Genomic DNA, 20,203 nt, shown 5'->3' on the forward strand with positions numbered 1-20,203 from the left:
CCTAAATAATACCTGACCATTGAAGAACAGGGTGAAAGCAGGATAAAAAGGTATGTAGAGAAACAGATGGACTACAGTCAGTAATTGTAGAACTACAAAGTGCTTCTATATGGTAAGTGGAGCTGATAAAATAGACAGTGAGTGTAGAAACAAGGAGGTGGTTTTAATGTTATGGCTGATCAGTGTATATGTATCCTTTATTATTTTATTTTCTCCTTTAGCCTTTAAATAGTTGAGTAAAAATGTTTGGGATATTAAGACAATTTACAAAAAATGTATGAAAGGTTTTTAAGATAGCAAACTGGTTCAAAAATCCCAACCTGTTCACAAATGGGCAAACAATACATTATCAAAACAACTGTAACAAACGTATTTGATTTCTTTTTGCACATCAAGTTTTTGAAAAAATAAAAAACATTAAAAACAAAAAGGTACCTTCACTGATATTTTAAGACTGGGGTAAGTGCTGCTTGATGATCTCTTTGGATTGAGGAGGTATCCTGTCTGGAAAGCGCACCTGAAATTCCACTATCATGTCTCCACGCTGCGATGGATTCTTAGGGAGCGGTAAACCCTCACCCTTTAGTCTCTTGATGACGCCTGGTTTAATTATGTCATTGCAGGGCAGTGAGATAACCTTGTTGTCTATGGTGGGAATGGTTACTGTGCAACCACACAGCGCCTGGGAAAAGAGATACAAATAAGTATTGTTAGAAAATTGTTATTAGAACAACAGAAATATACACCGACCAGGCATAACATTATGACCACTGACACGTGAAGTGAATAACACAGATTTTTTGGTTTTTAGTGATGTCAATTTTTGGTGATGTTGATGGCCACATTTACTGTTTTCCATGGTATATGTAATGCCTTGGAATTTTTTGTACCCTTCTCCTGACTGATACCTTTTAAAATTGATCATTTGTAAGCGCTTTGTGGACCATGCCTTTTGCTATACGATGCAACAAATAAATGTCAGGAAAATCCTACTAGAAGAGCTGAACTTCAAATGGGGTTAACCAGAGTCATTTTAATTAATGACAGGTGGTTACTGACTACCAGAGCGGTAGAGAGAACAGAGTGGTGACACTCCCATAAGGAACCGTTGTAACGGGGGCGGGACATTTTTTTGCACACCTTCCGGGTTGTGGAGCTCTGAAAAGTTCCAAACATCCCCATTCATAGAGCCCCATTCATTTCCACTACTTAGCAAGCATTTTCAGCTGTATGTTGCTTTGTTTTAAAAAAAATTATGAATTTGATGTCATTAATATACTTAATCCTGTTACTGTTTAGCATTTGCTCAACACTAAATGTTACATGTTTATCTTAATTAATAGGTATAACCCAATTAAGCTTAGTCAGTTAAGCTAAATTAATGACACTAGCGAGTCTTTTTACCTAAAATGAGTTGATTAATCAAGTCTTGTTACAGAAATAATAATAAAACATAAGAGCCATAATAAATCATGCTACTTTTACTTTCATAATAAAGTACATTTGAAGGTAAATACTTTAGTACTTTTACTCAAGTGGAGGTAAAGAGTAGAGATGGAAGAATCAATCGGCTATAAATTGATAGCGGCCGATTTTTAATCAAAATATGCTATCGGCTATATATTTCCCAAATTTAGCCGATCCGATCGTGTGATATATAAAGACCATATTAAGCTTAACAGCTCAGTGGATTGATCCAGACTTTGAGCTACAAAGCACCAACCATTACATCACCATTCGTCAACCATCGTACAGAAACCATCGTGAAAGCTCGTCACGACCTAAAATAACATAATTAACGTTGGGCATCATACATAGTTCAGGATCATCTGCTCTGACTGACAGAAAACTTTTAGCTCCACAGACGGAACAAGTCTGACTCGGTTACAGATCTGTGGTAATAGCAGTTTAATTAAGCTTTTTAATGTAAGAGAGTCACACAAAATGTTCTGTAGTAGCTGGTGTTTATTTAAAACTACGACATTAATTAATAACAGTAAACACGGAGAGATAAATGAGAAAAGAAACTTAAAATGAATCGACTCCTGAATCACTTATCGATACTGTGAACAGAGCTTCTCTCTTAAAGACACACGTCGATGCATGTCACCGGTTTATCTTCACTGTTCGTCCTATTTTTAAGGTTTTTTCAGACTGAACTGTACCGTGGTCAGTTAGAGTAACAAGATATGTCTCCCGTGGGTGAAAAATGAATTGCTTTAGTTTCAGAAGTAAAAAAAATCTCGCAATGCCGCCACGCCCCCTGGTCAGGCACTCGTGCCCCACAGGTTGAAAACCCCTGGTCTAAATCTAATCATTGCTGTATTGGCTGTATTTGTTTAATTTACTTTGTTCATTTACTGCTAATTTTGTGCCAAAAATTGCATGTTGCCCCCCCACCCCCATTCGGCATCGGCTATCGGCTGATCGCCCTGAAAAGAAATCAGAGATCAAAATCGGCGTCAAAAACCCCAATCGGTGCATCTCTAGTAAAGAGTATTTTTACTTTTACTACTACTTTTACTGGAGTAATATTTTACCTTGGCTATCTCTAATTTAACTCAACTATATGGATTGTGTACCTTGTCCACCACTTACATTAGACAAAATGAACTTGTGCATATTCATAATGAATTCATTAATGTATTACATGTAGGAATCAATTATTAATCACTCATGAAATAAGACATGAATTAATGCTATGTCATGTACCTGCACTATAATGTTAAAGGTACGGTAGTGTGTTTATGAATCTGTTCATTCAGTGCAGGTAAACCTTATTAATCCAGCCACATGGCTTAGTGTTTAGCCAAAATGATTATTATTATGAATCCTCAGGAAAGTGAAGGGAGATTAGTTTATGCAAAAAAACAAAACAAAAAACTCTTTAATCTCTGTACTGTATATTGTCTCTACTACTTAATGATATCACATTATGTAATGTATGCTAATATAATGCACTGTGTGTTAACAAGAACGACCTATTAACAAGTCATTATAAACATCAATCTTCCACTTCATATACCAAACTGACATTAAAGCAGATGCAGTAAATGTAAAGGCAGTTGAAAATACCCAGAAATTGTACAAATGTTTATTATTTAGCGTTTAATATTTCATTCACTGCTGCCTGTCCCAAATGACAACATGACAGAGCCGGGTTTGTTTGGAACTATTGGAGGGTTACATGAACCACGTGACCGCGTGGCGGCGAGATCAAGGAGTGTCGCAACTCTCTCTCTCTACGGCTCTGCTGACTACTGACAGTTTGAATGTGATTGGTTTATTCTGAAAATAGCCACACCCCCAAGAGGGTGTTTTCACTTATGCAACCAACTTGTTTTAGTTTTCTATTCTTACCGTTCTCCTCTAAACAAGATTATTGTTCCATTAAAGGTGGAAATAAATCTGAAAAGATTCATCTTGATCTATGTTTTTACATTAACTGCCATTTAACAGACTTTAATATCCCCTGTTTGGCTGGCAGACGCGCATGAAGATAATTGATGGCACAAATGATTGATGTGTCTTGTTGACCAATAATTTCCTCCTCGTAGTTCTATGTTGGAAACCTGATTTCCTTTTGGAACCATGATGCGGCTCAGTCTGGTTTTCTGCTGGTGTATGAGGACGGTACTCTTTTTTTCTCTTTCAGGGAACTCAGCAGGTGTTGTGCGCTGCCCCAGAAATGGTGTGACAGTTTATTTCTGGAGGGAGCCCTACGTTTGAACCCACACTGGGCATTGGCTGCACCAGTTGGTGGGGTTGGATGTTGCTTGTGTGTTGCTGTTTCCTTTCTTTTCTCTTTTTCTAAGAACTGGGTTTCACAGGCGCTCTGAGCAGCTTGCCATATTGTGACAACCATTTTTCATTTCTGCTTGATTTCTTTTCTATCTAATTTCTCTGATGCACATAGAATGTGACTTGACATTGTCTTGCTGAAAAACTACAATAAATATAAGGGATGCACCCAATGTAGAGATGTTATTGATTAACTGATTAAATGACCGGAAAGCAGAGATGTTCACAAGTCACAAAATACGAGTTTGAGTCAAGTCACGAGTCTTTAGGCTAGAGTCTGAGTCATTTAAAATAGAATAACAAGCTTGGCGCCCAGGTGGTGCAGCGGGATATTCCGCTAGCACACCAGCACCCCCGGTTCAAAACTCGGTGTTGCCAACGGTCGGATGGGCGCCATCTGGCGGGCATGATTGGCAGTGCCTGCAGCAGATACTAATTGGCCACCGTATCTGCAGGGTGGGGGCCTGACTATGTGTCGGTGGGTGGGTCTTCATACGCTGTGTAAGGACCATGATTGGCGGAAGAGACGCCTGTGCAGAAAGCATGAGCAAGAAGAGGAGGGCTGTACACATGTCGGAAGAGGCATGTACAGCGACGTGCTCTCCTTGAATGAAATCTCTCAGCAGCAGAAGACAAAAAATTGAGTGCGCTAAATCAGGAGGAAAATGGGGAGAAAATGAATTAAAAAAAATAGAATAACAATACTACTCACAAATGAGCTTTTTTCGCTGCAACGAGACGCTGCTCTCACCTAGGGGTGATTAGAAACAATAACACCCGTAAAAGTAGTTTAATTGCTGATGTAGTGATCTCTAATTATTTATTCTTTCTGTGCAGCCCGGTAATAAATGACCAGTGGTTGGGGACCACTGTGCTAGCATATTTTGTCGCTGCGCCACCTGAATACAGCACCTGTTTTGACTCTATTTTCAGTCCATCTCCATGAGCCCAGATAACATGACTGCATATAATTGATGTATGGCATTCTCTTTGTGTAACAGAGTTCTAGGTTGCATTTCTTGATGAAGCAGACTTAAGTGATAACAGTTTTCCAAAGTACTCACAAGCTCATGTGGCTATATTTATCAAGTAGCATGATGGTTTCCTATGCAATGTCATCTTTAAGTTGGAAGGCCACAAACGTTGGTTTCCATAAATGGGGTTTGTACACCAATTAGCCAAAACATTACAACCTCCCCCAACAATGTGCATGGCAATGCCTATTTCTTAACAACTGCACGTAATGGAGTTACTCATGGTACACATGTTAAATGCAGCTGATATGAGCATACATAAAGACCTAAGTGATTTTGCTAAGCGTTTTAGCCAGATCACTGGTTCATCTCCAAAATAGCAAGAGGTGCTCACCGGCAGCAGTGGTGACTACCCAGCAACAGTGTTCTGAGAAGGGTGAGCCCACAAACTGTCGACATGTTGTTTTGTGACCAAGACTGATATAGATACTGACCACCACAGACCGGGAACACCCCACAAGAGCTGCAGTTTTGGAGATGCTCTGACCCAGTCGTCTAGCCATCACAATATGGCCCTTGTCAAACTTGCTCAAATCCTTACGCTTGACCATTTATCCTGCTTCTGACACATCAACTTTAAGGATAAAATGTTCACTTGCTGCCTAACTGTTCCAACTCGTTTACTTAAAGATTTAATCCCAGCCATTGTAGAGCCCCTGCTTACATTAATCAATGCATCCCTTAGCCTTGGGTATGTACCTAAATTGTTTAAAAATGCTGTTATTAAACCCCTGATTCCAAACAGTTATGTTCTTATTTGTATGAAAATTGTATTCATGAAAAATTTCAATCTGGATTTAGACCCAACCATAGTACCGAAACATTAATTAGAATAGTTAACAAGTTAACAACTCTTTTCTTGTTCTATTAGATCTCGCACTCTCTTGGTTCAAATCATATTTGACTGACCGCTCTCAATTTGTTTATGTAAATAACAAATGCTCGGAAACTACAAAAGTAAAGTGTGGTGTTCCACAGGGGTCGGTACTGGGACCGCTATTATTTACACTCTATATGCTTCCACTAAGAGAAATTATTCATAAACATGGCATACATTTTCACTGCTATGCCACACAGCTGTATATATCAGCCGAACCAAATGATACTGACACAATCAGTAAGATAGAAGATTGTGTAAACGACATAAAAAACTGGATGTCATGTAATTTTCTTTTACTTAATTCAGATAAAACAGAGGTTTTACTTGTTGGCTCTAAAGCTGCCAACAGGTTAGACAAGTTGTCTAACCTGTTGCTGAACCTAAACACTTTCTCTGTTACTCCCAGCCCAGATGTAAAAAACTTGGGTGTCACACTAGATTCAGATCTTTCCTTTGATACACACGTCAATAATATTACTAGAGTTGCTTTCTATCATTTGCGTAATATTTCTAAAATAAGAAATATACTATCTGTTAATGACGCCGAAAAACTGATTCATGCGTTTATAACTTCTCGGTTAGATTATTGTAATGCTCTTCTAACTGGATGCTCTGGTAGATCCATACACAAACTCCAGTTAGTTCAAAATGCAGCAGCTAGAGTGCTAACTAGAACTAGAAAGTTTGATCATATTGCTCCTGTTCTATCATCTCTACACTGGCTGCCAGTTAAATTCCGCATTGATTACAAAATACTTTTACTAACCTATAAAGCGCTACATGGTCTGGCTCCACAGTGAGTGATCTGAGTGAACTTATTAATCACTACAACCCAGCGCGTCCACTTCGCTCACAAGATGCAGGGTTACTTATAGTTCCAAGAATTAAAAAGATCACGGCTGAAGGAAGAGCATTTTCTTACAAAGCTCCACAACTTTGGAATAATGTTCCTGCCTCTATTCGGGATTCGGACACAGTCTCAATGTTTAAGTCTAGACTGAAAACATATTTATTTTCTCAGGCTTTTGATTAGTATAGACAAAGGCGCAGAGCTTGGGGGTTCTTGGTCATAGAAACTTGTGCTGATCAGGGATGTTGGGTTGCTGTCGTTCTGCCTCTCTTATCCGATCACTCAGGTTTGATGATGGTGGTGAGGTGGGCGCTGAAAGCCTTCATGACCTTGTTACCTGCTCGCTCTCCCTTTTAGTTATGTTGTAATAATTAGGGCTGCCGGAGTCTAAAACTCTCTGTAAAACTGTTTTACTCAACTAGCATTGTACATTATAACTACATTCTCTGTTGTTTTACCCCAAGGGCATTCTGATGGCAACCTGTTTACCCGCCGAGGTTAAGGATTGAAGTCGAGACTGCCGTGACAATGATGCTGCTCCTGCCGGTTGTGACGGACTGGAGTAATTGCACCAAGAATGACAAGAACTCACTACGGACTTTATTGAAGACTAGACCGAATAACAACTCTATTATTATTTATTTATTTATTTATTGCCAGTTATAACTTTTAGTTCATTTAATTCTGTGTTTGTATGATTTGTGTAAATCCTACTTATTTAAAGTATCCTCCAGGCCACCCAAGAAGGATGGGCCCTGCTGAGTCTGGTTCCTCTCAAGGTTTCTTCCTGTAATTTTCAGGGAGTTTTTCCTTGCCACAGTCGCCCTCGGCTTGCTCATCAGGGGTTTTTGTATCTGTTGGTCCTGGATTTTGTAAAGTTGCTTTGAGACAATGTCTGTTGTAAAAAGTGCTATATAAATAGTTGACTTGACTTGACTAATATATCCCCCACCCACTAACAGGTGCCGTGATGAAGAGATAATCACTGTTATTTACTTCACCTGTCAGTGGTCATGATGTTATGCCTCAACGGTATAAGTGATCCATCCATCTATCCATCATAAAAATGTATATAGATATAAATGTTCTTAACCAAAGAATACATTCTTCCCCTAAAAATAGAAATTAAAATAAAACATCTTGTTCCAAAATGCAATTTATAGCACATTTTATCAAACATAAACCCCAACTCTTTTCATTTGTGCAGAAGCTCAAATACACAAAAACACAATTTTGAACAAATAAATATTAATTCATATCTATATTTTATAGAAAACATATTTAGTTTTCTTGCCATAAAGCAAACAGAGCATGAAACAAATGTGGAGATAGTGAACAGCTGACCCAAGAGAAAAAGTAATAGTTTAGCAATGACATCAACCCTTTTTTTAAGCACTGAGGCAAGCAAGAGGATTCATGGAAAGCGGACCAGGCCGACTCACACAAACATTTAACCTCGTCAGCCTTAATGTGGAATAATGTCTGTGGAGTGATTTTTCCATACAGTGCTGAACAGCAATTAGGGGTAGTTGATCAAATAAATCAACTTACAAACAGTATTTTCCAAGAAAGATGGGACATTTCGTAAAAAGCTTAACAAACAATCTGTGATTTGTTGATTTTCTTGAAATTCTTTTTAAGATTTTCAGGGTTTTCACTGACCAACTTGTGTTTTGTAAATATAAACAAATGTAGAATATGCTGCCTGCAACACACCCCAAAAGTTTACTACTGTATTATTAATTACACTTTTTACCTTTTGCAAACAAGGATACTAATTGTTGCCGTTTTGCAAATGCAATTGATGATGCAAGTCTTCCACTTTACTCATGTAGAATAAGACCTTAAAATAAAATATCTAAATGTAAAATAACCACTTAATTACCGGGAAAGGATGTCTCCTTAAACGGCAGCTCTCACAATGGGCTGTCTGAAAACCTAGTGAGCTGCTTTGCAGCTGCCTAAGTAGAGAGGATTCTAATTAGACATTAAACATATAGGGCACTTACTAAGCTAACACAGCTAGCCTCAGGCCTTTTAAACCAATGGGCTGAGACGACACAACTCACTAGCATGCCAACTAACATCTTCTTCCGTGTACCGAAAACGGCTCAATTGTCACTGACAAGCCCAAATTTGTAAACAAAGTACACTTGTACACCTATAGTTGTGCCACACTGAATGCCTTCACCACTAAGGAAGAATGGAATGCTACATCAGAATTCAACTCAGAATAAGGCACCTCAGTGGGAAGCATTTTAAGGTATCTAAGAAATTAGGAGAACGCTTAGGATGATGTAAAATGCAATGTAGAGAGCTCACTTGCTTTCCAGACAGATCAAATGTCTCTTTAAACATATCCCAACATATGCCTCCATGTCAATCGTACCTTCACAAGTATGCAAGTCATTAATGCTGTGGACACTGATGCACCCCATAACATGACAGATGTTGCACCTGTCCCTGATTACAATCTGGATGACCCAAAGAACTTGTAGTTTTCAAAATAATAAGCTAAAACATAAACTCAACTGACCACAGCAGGTTTCCACTGTCTTTCAGTGGAACTAAGATGACCTCAAGCCCAGAGAACTGTGATATTTCTGCATAGAATTGATTAACAACTTTCTTTTTACGTAATAGCGTTTCAGATTGTATTTTTGATGCAATAATAATTTTTAATTATTTTTAACACAGAGGCATGCAATGCCAATGGAGGGCTCAAAAATCATGCACATTTAACAGTGGTTTCCGGCCTTGCCCTACAATGCCGACCTCCAGATTCTCTAAATCTTTTTACCATATAATGTACAGTAGATGGCAAAAATCCTAAATTATTTGTAATCTTGCATTGAGAAAAGTTCTTTTCAAACTGACTGACAAATCTCTTAAGAAGTTTGACACAGAGTCATAAGCCACAACCAGTCTTTGCTTTCAAAGACTGAGCTCTTGGTGGTGTCACGCTTGGAGCCTCAGGGTGATCCTGTGCTCCAGTGTGCCACGCCCTTCTCTCCCCAGTCTCCAGCCAGCCTCCCTCTCCTGATTGGTTAGCTGGGGCTAATTAGCCCCAGCTGCTACTATTTAGGAGAGGCTCAGGGAAAGGCTGGTTGGAGATTATTCAGAGTAACTCAGTCTGTCTGCTCCTGGTCACTCTGTCTGTCTGCTCCTGGTCACTCTGTCTGTCTGCTCCTGGTCACTCTGTCTGTCTGTCTGTCTGTCTGTTTGCTCCTGGTCACTCTGTCTGTTTGCTCCTGGTCACTCTGTCTGTTTGCTCTGTTTGCTCTGTTTGCCCTGTTTGCTCTGTTTGCCCTGTTTGCTCTGTCTGCTCTGTTTAACCTGTTTAGTCTGTTTAGCCTGTGTAGCTTTGTTAGCCTGTTTAGTTTAGTCACTGTTCAGCCCCTGTCTGTTAGCTTAGTCCTTGTTTGTTAGCCTGTGTGTATTAGCCTGTCCGTTAGCCTGTTTAGTCTGTTTAGTTCTGTTTAGTCTGTTTAGTCCTTAATCCTGTTAGTCTGTTTAGCCTGTTAGTCTGTTTAGTCCTGTCCAGTCTGTTTAGTCCTGTTAGTCTGTTTAGTCCTGTCCAGTCTGTTTAGTCCTGTTAGTCTGTTTAATCCTGTTGGTCTGTTTAGTCCTGTCTTTTGTTATATTAAATCTGTTGTTTACACATCTCTGCGTTTGTGTCCGCCCCTCCTGTCCGTCTAGCCCACAAACCGTTACAGAATAATCTCCCAAATATAGGACACAGCGAGATGTCTTTTGTTCAGGTGTTCCCTGATTTTGACTCCATGGGGTTCCCTCAGACCTTCCCGCTTAGTAGGCCAACTCCATATGATGGAAGCGACTCATTTGTCGGAGGCTTCCTTCTTCAGAGCCAGCTCTACCTGCAGAACCTTCTGGACCCCCAGCCAGCTGAAACAGACAAGGTTCTGTTCATGATGTCAAGACTGAGGGGTGCTGCTCGTGAATGGGCTAGGCAGCTTTGGTCTGACAGGGGAGCTGAGCTGAAATCGGTTAAGGTGTTTGAGGGCCTCATGCGAGCTCAATTCCCAGGAAAAAACCCTTACGGGTCTGGTGTTGGGACGTTTTCCCAACCTCCCAAGCCCATTGGAGGCGCTACATGTAGCAAAGTGCCCACTGCAGCTTATACCTGGCATCCAGTGCCCACTGGGGAGGTTAAGTTTTCCCCAGTGCCCACTGCGGATGTGGTCCAGGAGCCAGTGCCCGCTTATAAAGCTCGTGACTGTCCCAAGTCCATGTTAGGAGCCAGCCAAAATTATTTAGGTCCTATTTCCTGTTTCGACCCCAAGGGCTCCGAGGGTCTCTCTGTTTGTTTGCCGGCTCCAGTCCCGTGTACTCAGGTTCAGCTGAGTTCAGTTTCTCCAGGGTCCAAACAGCTGACTTTTGACGCATATCCAGGGTCCAAGCAGCTGATTTCGGATGCCTCTCCAGTGTTTTCGCAGCTGAGTCCAGTTTCTCCAGGGTCCAAACAGCTGGCTTTTGACGCATATTCAGGGTCCAAGCAGCTGATTTCGGACGCCTCTCCAGTGTTTTCTCAGCTGAGTGACGTTTCTCCAGTGTTTTTGCAGCTGACTTTGGACGCCTCTCCAGGGTCCTCGCAGCTGAATGACGTTTTTCCAGTGTTTTCGCTAGTGACTTCGGACGCCTCTTCAGGGTCCTCACAGCTGTTTCAAGGAGTTTCTCAAGGATTTTCGCAGCTGACTCCCGAAGCCTCTTCGCCAGGCTCACCGCAGCTGACTCCCGAAGCCTCTTCGCCAGGCTCACCGCAGCTGACTCCCGAAGCCTCTTCGCCAGGCTCACCGCAGCTGACTCCCGAAGCCTCTTCGCCAGGCTCATCGCAGCTGACTCCCGAGGCCTCTTCGCCAGGCTCACCGCAGCTGACTCCCGAAGCCTCTTCGCCAGGCTCACGGCAGCTGACTCCCGAAACCTCTTCGCCAGGCTCCACGCAGCTGGCTCCTGTTCCCGAGTTGGCGCATCCCGATGGCGCTCCTGTTCCCGAGTTGGCGCATCCCGATGGCGCTCCTGTTCCCGAGTTGGCGCATCCCGATGGCGCTCCTGTTCCCGAGTTGGCGCATCCCGATGGCGCTCCTGTTCCCGAGTTGGCGCATCCCGATGGCGCTCCTGTTCCCGAGTTGGCGCAGCCCGATGCCGCTTCTGTTCCTGAGTTGGTGTCCTCCGACGGCACTTCTGTTCCTGAGTTGGTGTCCTCCGACGGCACTTCTGTTCCTGAGTTGGTGTCCTCCGACGGCACTTCTGTTCCTGAGTTGGTGTCTTCCGACGGCACTTCTGTTCCTGAGTTGGTGTCCTCCGACGGCACTTCTGTTCCTGAGTTGGTGTCCTCCGACGGCACTTCTGTTCCTGAGTTGGTGTCCTCCGACGGCACTTCTGTTCCTGAGTTGGTGTCCTCCGACGGCACTTCTGTTCCTGAGTTGGTGTCCTCCGACGGCACTTCTGTTCCTGAGTTGGTGTCCTCCGTCGGCACTTCTGTTCCTGAGTTGGTGTCCTCCGACGGCACTTCTGTTCCTGAGTTGGTGTCCTCCGACGGCACTTCTGTTCCTGAGTTGGTGTCTTCCGACGGCACTTCTGTTCCTGAGTTGGTGTCCTCCGACGGCACTTCTGTTCCAGAGTTGGTGTCCTCCGACGGCACTTCTGTTCCAGAGTTGGTGTCCTCCGACGGCACTTCTGTTCCAGAGTTGGTGTCCTCCGACGGCACTTCTGTTCCAGAGTTGGTGTCCTCCGACGGCACTTCTGTTCCTGAGTTGGTGTCCTCCGACGGCACTCCTGTTCCTGAGTTGGTGTCCTCCGACGGCACTCCTGTTCCTGAGTTGGCGCCCCCTGATGGCGCTCCTGTTCCAGAGTTGGTGTCCTTCGAAGGTGCTTCTGTTTCCTCGTTGGCACTCCCAGATGGCGCTCCTGTTTCCGAGATGACGCCCCCAGATGGCGCTCCTGTTTCTGTGTTGGCGCCCTCCGATGGTACTTCTGTTCCGGCGATGGCGCCCCCCGACGGCGCTTTTGAACTCTCGTCGGCGCTCCCCGACAGCGCTTCTGGTCTCCTATCATGCCTACCGCAAGGCATATTAAATTACTTCAAATATGCCCCTCAGGGTCCAGGACCTCCTTTTTGTTTTTGGTTTTTTTATTTGGGCACGCCAGGAGTCGTGCCTTCAGGGAGGGGCCTACTGTCACGCTTGGAGCCTCAGGGTGATCCTGTGCTCCAGTGTGCCACGCCCTTCTCTCCCCAGTCTCCAGCCAGCCTCCCTCTCCTGATTGGTTAGCTGGGGCTAATTAGCCCCAGCTGCTACTATTTAGGAGAGGCTCAGGGAAAGGCTGGTTGGAGATTATTCAGAGTAACTCAGTCTGTTTGCTCCTGGTCACTCTGTCTGTTTGCTCCTGGTCACTCTGTCTGTCTGTTTGCTCCTGGTCACTCTGTCTGTTTGCTCCTGGTCACTCTGTCTGTTTGCTCTGTTTGCTCTGTTTGCCCTGTTTGCTCTGTTTGCCCTGTTTGCTCTGTCTGCTCTGTTTAACCTGTTTAGTCTGTTTAGCCTGTGTAGCTTTGTTAGCCTGTTTAGTTTAGTCACTGTTCAGCCCCTGTCTGTTAGCTTAGTCCTTGTTTGTTAGCCTGTGTGTATTAGCCTGTCCGTTAGCCTGTTTAGTCTGTTTAGTTCTGTTTAGTCTGTTTAGTCCTTAATCCTGTTAGTCTGTTTAGCCTGTTAGTCTGTTTAGTCCTGTCCAGTCTGTTTAGTCCTGTTAGTCTGTTTAATCCTGTTAGTCTGTTTAATCCTGTTAGTCTGTTTAGTCCTGTCCAGTCTGTTTAGTCCTGTTAGTCTGTTTAATCCTGTTGGTCTGTTTAGCCTGTTAGTCTGTTTAGTCCTGTCCAGTCTGTTTAGTCCTGTTAGTCTGTTTAATCCTGTTGGTCTGTTTAGTCCTGTCTTTTGTTATATTAAATCTGTTGTTTACACATCTCTGCGTTTGTGTCCGCCCCTCCTGTCCGTCTAGCCCACATAGCGTTACAGGTGGATTCTTCTTTCATTTAATGATAATAATGATTCCCTCACCTGTTACCAATTCATCATCTTATTGAAGAATGTTTTAAGATAATGTAATCTGAAAATTTTATGAACTTACCTCTTTTTTGTTTGTTTGTTTGTTTGTTTGTCTCAACTTTCTGGGAATTTCTCTTTACAAAATACACTCAAGTTGGTCAGCCAAAACAATAAAAGTACTTTCTCTCTACATGAGTTAGTTAATTTTAAGGTTTAGGAGAATTACCAGATTACAGATTCTTTTCTGGGTATTAGGTTTTTTAGATGCAGAATCATAACAGCCAAAAATAATCAATAATAATCAATAGTAGTCAGTCCATAAACGTACAGCATTGAATAAGATGTACAGTTTAAGTCAAAAGTGTACATGTTCCCTTGTCATGGCTCGGAATTTAAATGAAGACGTACCGTTTTTTCTTCTTGAAGCACAAACTTCTATTCACTTTCCCATCTTTTATTAAATTACCTCCTTCTGCTTCAATGTTCTCTTCTTGTACAATTTGGGATTATTTGTCACAAAATCGTGTGTATTTTAAGACAATTGTTCTGCCCTTGTTAAGAGTTTTTCCCCCTTTCTCAGCTAGACAAACAGACAGACATCCAACCCCATTCAAAATACAGTTACGTCGGTTTTATTTGCTTCCCAACTGTACACTGTGTGCATCAGAATGGAGTAAAACTACAAAATACAAACAATAAAAACAATAAAAAACTTAATGCAGTACACGCACATAGCTGTACAATATCTAGTACAATATGAAATTTAAGCGTAATATAGCGCTAATGAGTTAGCATTTTGTGTAGAAATACTAATTGCTATAGTAACGGTAAAAACCGTATTTAATTAAGGAATTACTGTAAATTTGTAACTGAAACGCCGTAACATACTCACTAAACATTTACAAACAACTGAGAATATAAATGTCTACTACTTACAGTCAATGCTGTACTGAATTGCAAGAGAATTAACTTCTTTTTATTATTGTTTACGCTACTGACTACGCTACCCCACGTTCTGTTGCCGCTAAAACGTAAAAGTGACATGGCTTAACAAAGGTCAAAGTTAGTTGCCATGACTTAAAGGCACAGGTGTCCCATCAAATTATAAGTTCGTCTCTGTAACTACTCGAACCATCACAACAATCATACATCTTTTAACTCTCGCGGGCCACATAAAATAATATGGCGGGTCAGATTTGGCCCGCGGACCTTGAGTTTGACACGTGACTGATTAGATAATTATTTTAGTTATGTATTGAGTTCTACAGTATAATAGCATGTAGCTTGGCATGGCCTTTAATTTATTTATTTAGTGGTTAATTAAAATTAACTATAGCTGGTGATTTTGTTCACATATCAAAGGAGCTTGTTTGATTGCACCTATTATAAAACTACAACAGTGGTCTTTTTTGCCAATAACAGAGAGAAAACCCAAACTGTCACCTAACACTTACTGTCAACTGTCACTTATGCTAAAATAAAATTGACAAATGTCAATGGACAAATGTAATAAAAAACACCAAAAAAACAGTACATCATGAACGAATTAAGTATGTTTTAGATTACGATAGTAAAAACTATGCAAATACCCTGTTCCTGCAACCCTGTTAAAAGCCCTGTTCTTGCATTTTTTGACTGATGTGCTGATATGATCAGCAAAAAAACTTTAGTAACGCCTTGCGGTGCTAATTTTGAAGCAAGAGCTAAGCCAGTTAAGTTAAATACTGATGACATGAGAACTTGACATTTATTTCAGAAATAGTAGTAGGTATCCAGTATGAGATGTATTATGTTACACCGTTTTCAATTTGCTGTTATATGGCATAAAATGGAATGATACAAGGTTTAGAAAACCAGCAGCTCCAATTTGCATAGTAAATAATGAGAATGTGCCCAAACCTCTCTTGATATAATGGTCATTTCAATTATGTTACCAGGGGCTACTCAAGGTTTACTCAAAACAAAGCTTGCATACCCCTAATAACCCTCTTAAACTAAGATGCATTCTCAGTGTGACATAGTGTGTTCCTGGAACATGTCTCCAATTTTAATGCAGCGTGCCGGCATGCCCATGAGACAGCAGCAGATGGCAAAGCACTTTATTGCCCTTCTGATATTAGAGCTGTGCTAATTTCTTATTAAGTTTCAATGTGGGCATTTAATGAGCAGAACCGAGAGCAGCAGGACATCCAAGACATCCTCCAAAGAGTTATTAAACATTTTCCTAAAGTAGAAAATCTACAAACTGAAAATTTTTTAATGTACTTAAATGTACTTAATGTACTTTATCTCTGAAGTCATGAAGTTCAGAACAGACCAAAAGACTAAACTAAATACAGGCCAATCTATTTTAGGTAAAGTAGGCAATGTTCCTATTAGCTCGGAGGCCCTGGAGACGTTTCTTTGAATTAGCTTGCATACAACGCGCTGCCTTAAATGAACCCGAAGACGTAATTTCCTATGACTAATGAAATAGTTAAGAATATGAGAGCCAGGTGAAGCTTATGGTCAGCTTATTATTATTAGCACTATACACAGATTAGCCATAACCTTAAAAACCGCCTGCCTTATGTTGTGTAGGTTGCCCTTGTTCCACAAAACAGCTCTAACCAGTCAAGGCATAGACTCCACAGGTGTCTACAATGTCTTCTTTAAGTTGCCTGTTTATCCTGCACATCCCATAGATACTTAATCAGATGGAGTTCTGGGAAATTTGGAAGCCAAGTCAACACCTTAAACTCTTGCCATTGAAGTCATGTGTCTACTTGGTCTGTATGAATGTTTAGATACACTGATCAGCCATAACATTAAAACCACCTCCTTGTTTCTACACTCACTGTCGATGTTATCAGCTCCACTTGCCATATAGAAGAACTTTGTAGTTCTACAATTATTGACTGTAGTCCATCTGTTTCTCTGCATGCGGTGCTGAGAATCATCCACCACCTGCTCTGTGGTGGTCTTGTGGGGGTCCTGACCATTGAGGCCATGGGTGAAAGCAGGCTAAAAAAGTATGTAGAGAAACAGGTGGACTACAATCAGTAATTGTAGAACTACAAAGTGCTTTTATATGGTAAGTGGAGCTGATAAAATGGACAGTGAGTGTAGAAACAAGGTGTAGGTGGTATGTGTCAAAGTAATCCATCAGAATGCCTTCTTTTAATAATGCGCTCCGGTGCCATTTCTTTACACACATGCACATGACCACCTCTATCATTTATCTTCCAGCATTAACAACAGAAATGTGTTTTCTGTGCCAAACATAAAAAAGTCCATTAAGCCAAGATCTGTCATGGTATGGGGGTGCGACACTGCCCTCGGCATGGGGGACTTGCATATGTGAAGGTAACATTGTTCCATAGTTATTTCAACAATACAATGCCAGGCCTCATTCTGCATGCGCTACAACAGTGTGGCTTTGTGGACTAAGTGTGTGTGCTTGACTGGCCTGCCAGCAGCCCAGATCTGTCTCGTTTTGTAAACATATGGTGCATCATAAAAAGACTTGAATTGAACAATTAGTATTCTTTGTTTGTTTGTTTATTATTAGGATTTTAATGTCATGTTTTACACTTTGGTTACATTCATGACAAGAAATGGTAGTCACTCATTACACAAGGTCTTGGATAATTGCATGTCTTTGGACTGTGGGAGGAAACCAGAGCACCCGCAGGAAACCCACGCGGACACGGGGAGAACATGCAAACTCCACACAGAAAGGACCCGGACCACCCCACCTGGGGATCGAACCCAGGACCTTCTTGCTGTAAGGCGACAGTGCTACCCACTGAGCCACCCGAACAATTAGTATCCTCAGTTGCCAAGTTCTAGGGTGTAATTAATAGGATTGGTGACGCGTCATTTTCTTACAGTGTGTTGCAGGCATCAAATTAATTTTCTTGCATCTTGGGCCTAAATTCGAATACAAATAATTTTCTTACCTTAAGTTGCCAATGTCAACTTTGAATATGACCCTAGGTAAATAGAACAATGCATTGGAAGGATGTCAACCAGATGCAAACTGCATAGCTACTTGTGTTTGTACTGTAATTTAAAAATGTTCCTTACATTTACTTTTACAGTTTGAACCCAAGATAGTTCATGTTTTATCTGCTCAACTTCATTTAATTTATTAATAAACATCCATTCCTGCATTTCAGGCCTGCAACACATTCCAAAAGTTGGGATGGGGGCAATTTAGGGCTAGTAATGAGGTGAAAAAATTTAATACTTATGTGATTCCAAACAGGTGATGTCAACAGGTGATTGTAATCATGGTTTGGTACAAAAGCAGCATCCAGGACATGTGTGAGAAAATTATTGAAATGGTTAAAAACAATGAACCTCAAAGAAAGATTGGAAGGGATTTGCATATTTCTCCCTCTTCAAGGAATCCGGAGGAATTTCAGTGTGAAAGGCCAGGCGCGTAAGCTTAAGCTGAACGCCCGTGATCTTCCATCCCTCAGACGGCACTGCATCAAGAACCACCACTCAACAATAGCTGATATAACCACATGGGTGAGGGATTACTTTGGCAAAGCTTTGTCAAGCACTACAATACAGAGTTACATGCACAAATGCCACTTAAAACTTTACTGTGCAAAAAAGAAGCCTTATGTTAACCATGTCCAGATGTAGCGTCGACTTCTCTGGGCTCGAAGGCATCTAGGATGGACCATCACACAGTGGAAATGTGTATTGTGGTCAAATGAATCAGCATTCCAGGTCTTTTTTGGAATAAATGGACGCCGTGTGCTCCGGACCAAAGAGGAAAAGGACCATCCAGAATGTTATCAGCACCAAGTCCAAAAATCATAGTCATGGTATGAGGGTGTGTCAGTGCCCTTGGCAAAGTTCATGTGATGGCAGCATCGATGCAGAAAAGTACATTGAGATCTTAGAGCAACATGTGCTGCCTTCAAGACGTCATCTTTTCCAGGGACGTCCATGCATTTTTCAACAAGACGATGCAAAACCACATGCTGCACACATTACGAAGGCATGGCTGCGGAAGAAGAGGGTACGAGTACTGGAGTGGCCTGCCTGCAGTCCTGACCTGTCCCCAATAGAGAATGGGTGGAGAATTTTAAAACAAAAAATGCGACAACAACAACCTCGTACTGTTGCACATCTTAAGACGTGTTTGCAGGAAGAATGGGACAAAATAAAACCTGAAACACTAAATCACTTGGTATCCTCGGTGCCAAAATGTCTTTAAAGTGTGGTGAAAAGGAATGGCAACGTCACAAAGTGGTAAATGCTTTACTGTCCCAACTTTTTTTGAAATGTGTTGCAGGCCTGTCTGCAACGAAATAAAAGTCAAAGTAAATGTAAGAAATTCTGCTTTGGGGTTGTAAATGCCAAATCTAGCAGAAATATAATCTGCCTGCTAACTTCTTGTCTTTATGGTACGATGTATTTCTGCTGGCCTTTTTTAGTGTGTTGCGGCACATGACACTGCACCATGACATTCTTGACTGCTCACACTTTGGTGGTGGGTCTTTATCGAGCAGAGGAAATGGCACAGTTTAGAAGCATAACATCCTCTCATGCAGTGGTTCATAGCTTTTTAGACCAAATACGACCTTTGAGTAAAGCAAAACCTCCAAGTACCAACTACACTATATTGCCAAAAGTATTCGCTCGTCTGCCTTCACACGCATATGAACTTGAGTGACGTCCCATTCTTAATCCACAGGGTTTAATATGATGTCAGCTATAACAGCTTTAACTCTTCTGGGAAGGCTTTCCACAAGGTTTAGGAGTGTGTTTATGGGAATTTTTGACGAGGTCAGCATTTGTGAGGTCAGACACTGATGTTGGATGAGAAGGCCTGGCTCGCAGTCTCTGCTCTAATTCATCCCAAAGGTCCACACCAAACTTGCTCATCCATGTCTTTATGTACCTTGCTTTGTGCACATGTTGGAACAGGAAGGGGTCATCCCCAACCTGTTCCCACAAAGTTGGAAGCATGAAATTGTCCAAAATCTCTTGGTATACTAAAGCATTAAGAGTTCCTTTCACTGTGACTAAGGGGCCGAGCCCAACTCCTGAAAAACAACCCCACACCATAATCCCTCCTTCACCAAACTTTAAACTTGGCACAATGCAGCCAGACAAGTACCGTTCTCCTGGCAACCGCCAAACCCAGACTCGTCCATCGGATTGCCAGACAGAGAAGCGTGATTTGTCACTCCAGAGAACACGTCTCCACTACTCTAGCAGTGACAGTGGCGCCGGTCTTTACACTACTGCATCCGACGCTTTGCATTGCGCTTGGTGATGTAAGGCTTGGATGCAGCTGCTCGACCATGGAAACCCATTCCAAGAATGGATGCAGTCTGCATGCCAAGGTGCTTGGTTTTGTACACCTGTGGTCATGGAAGTGATTGGAACACCTAAATTCAATTATTTGGATGGGTGAGTGAATACTTTTGGCAATATAGTGTATACATTTTCTTTGATGCACACACACATAAATGTTTTAGTATTTATTTTCAGTAACCACTTTGTCTTGGTCAGTGTTGTGGTAGGTTCCGAAAATACTGAATGCGAAGCAGGCACCAAGGTGCAGTTTTTG

At 41.8% G+C, this 20,203-nt stretch overlaps 1 protein-coding gene across 1 annotated transcript in view; it reads right to left on the reverse strand.

Annotated features, from left to right (window-relative positions):
- Nucleotides 1-396: 396 nt before the first annotated feature.
- Nucleotides 397-20,203, reverse strand: part of dnajb5 (DnaJ heat shock protein family (Hsp40) member B5) — a 52,375-nt gene continuing 32,568 nt past the window's right edge. The window contains exon 4 of the mRNA XM_063018095.1: nt 397-682. Within this exon, the coding sequence (XP_062874165.1) occupies nt 449-682 (234 nt within the window). The 3' untranslated portion in view covers nt 397-448. The remainder of the gene's footprint in view (nt 683-20,203) is intronic.

The sequence above is a fragment of the Trichomycterus rosablanca genome, chromosome 21 (genome assembly GCF_030014385.1).
Source record: "Trichomycterus rosablanca isolate fTriRos1 chromosome 21, fTriRos1.hap1, whole genome shotgun sequence".
NCBI classification, from domain to species: Eukaryota; Metazoa; Chordata; class Actinopteri; order Siluriformes; family Trichomycteridae; genus Trichomycterus; species Trichomycterus rosablanca.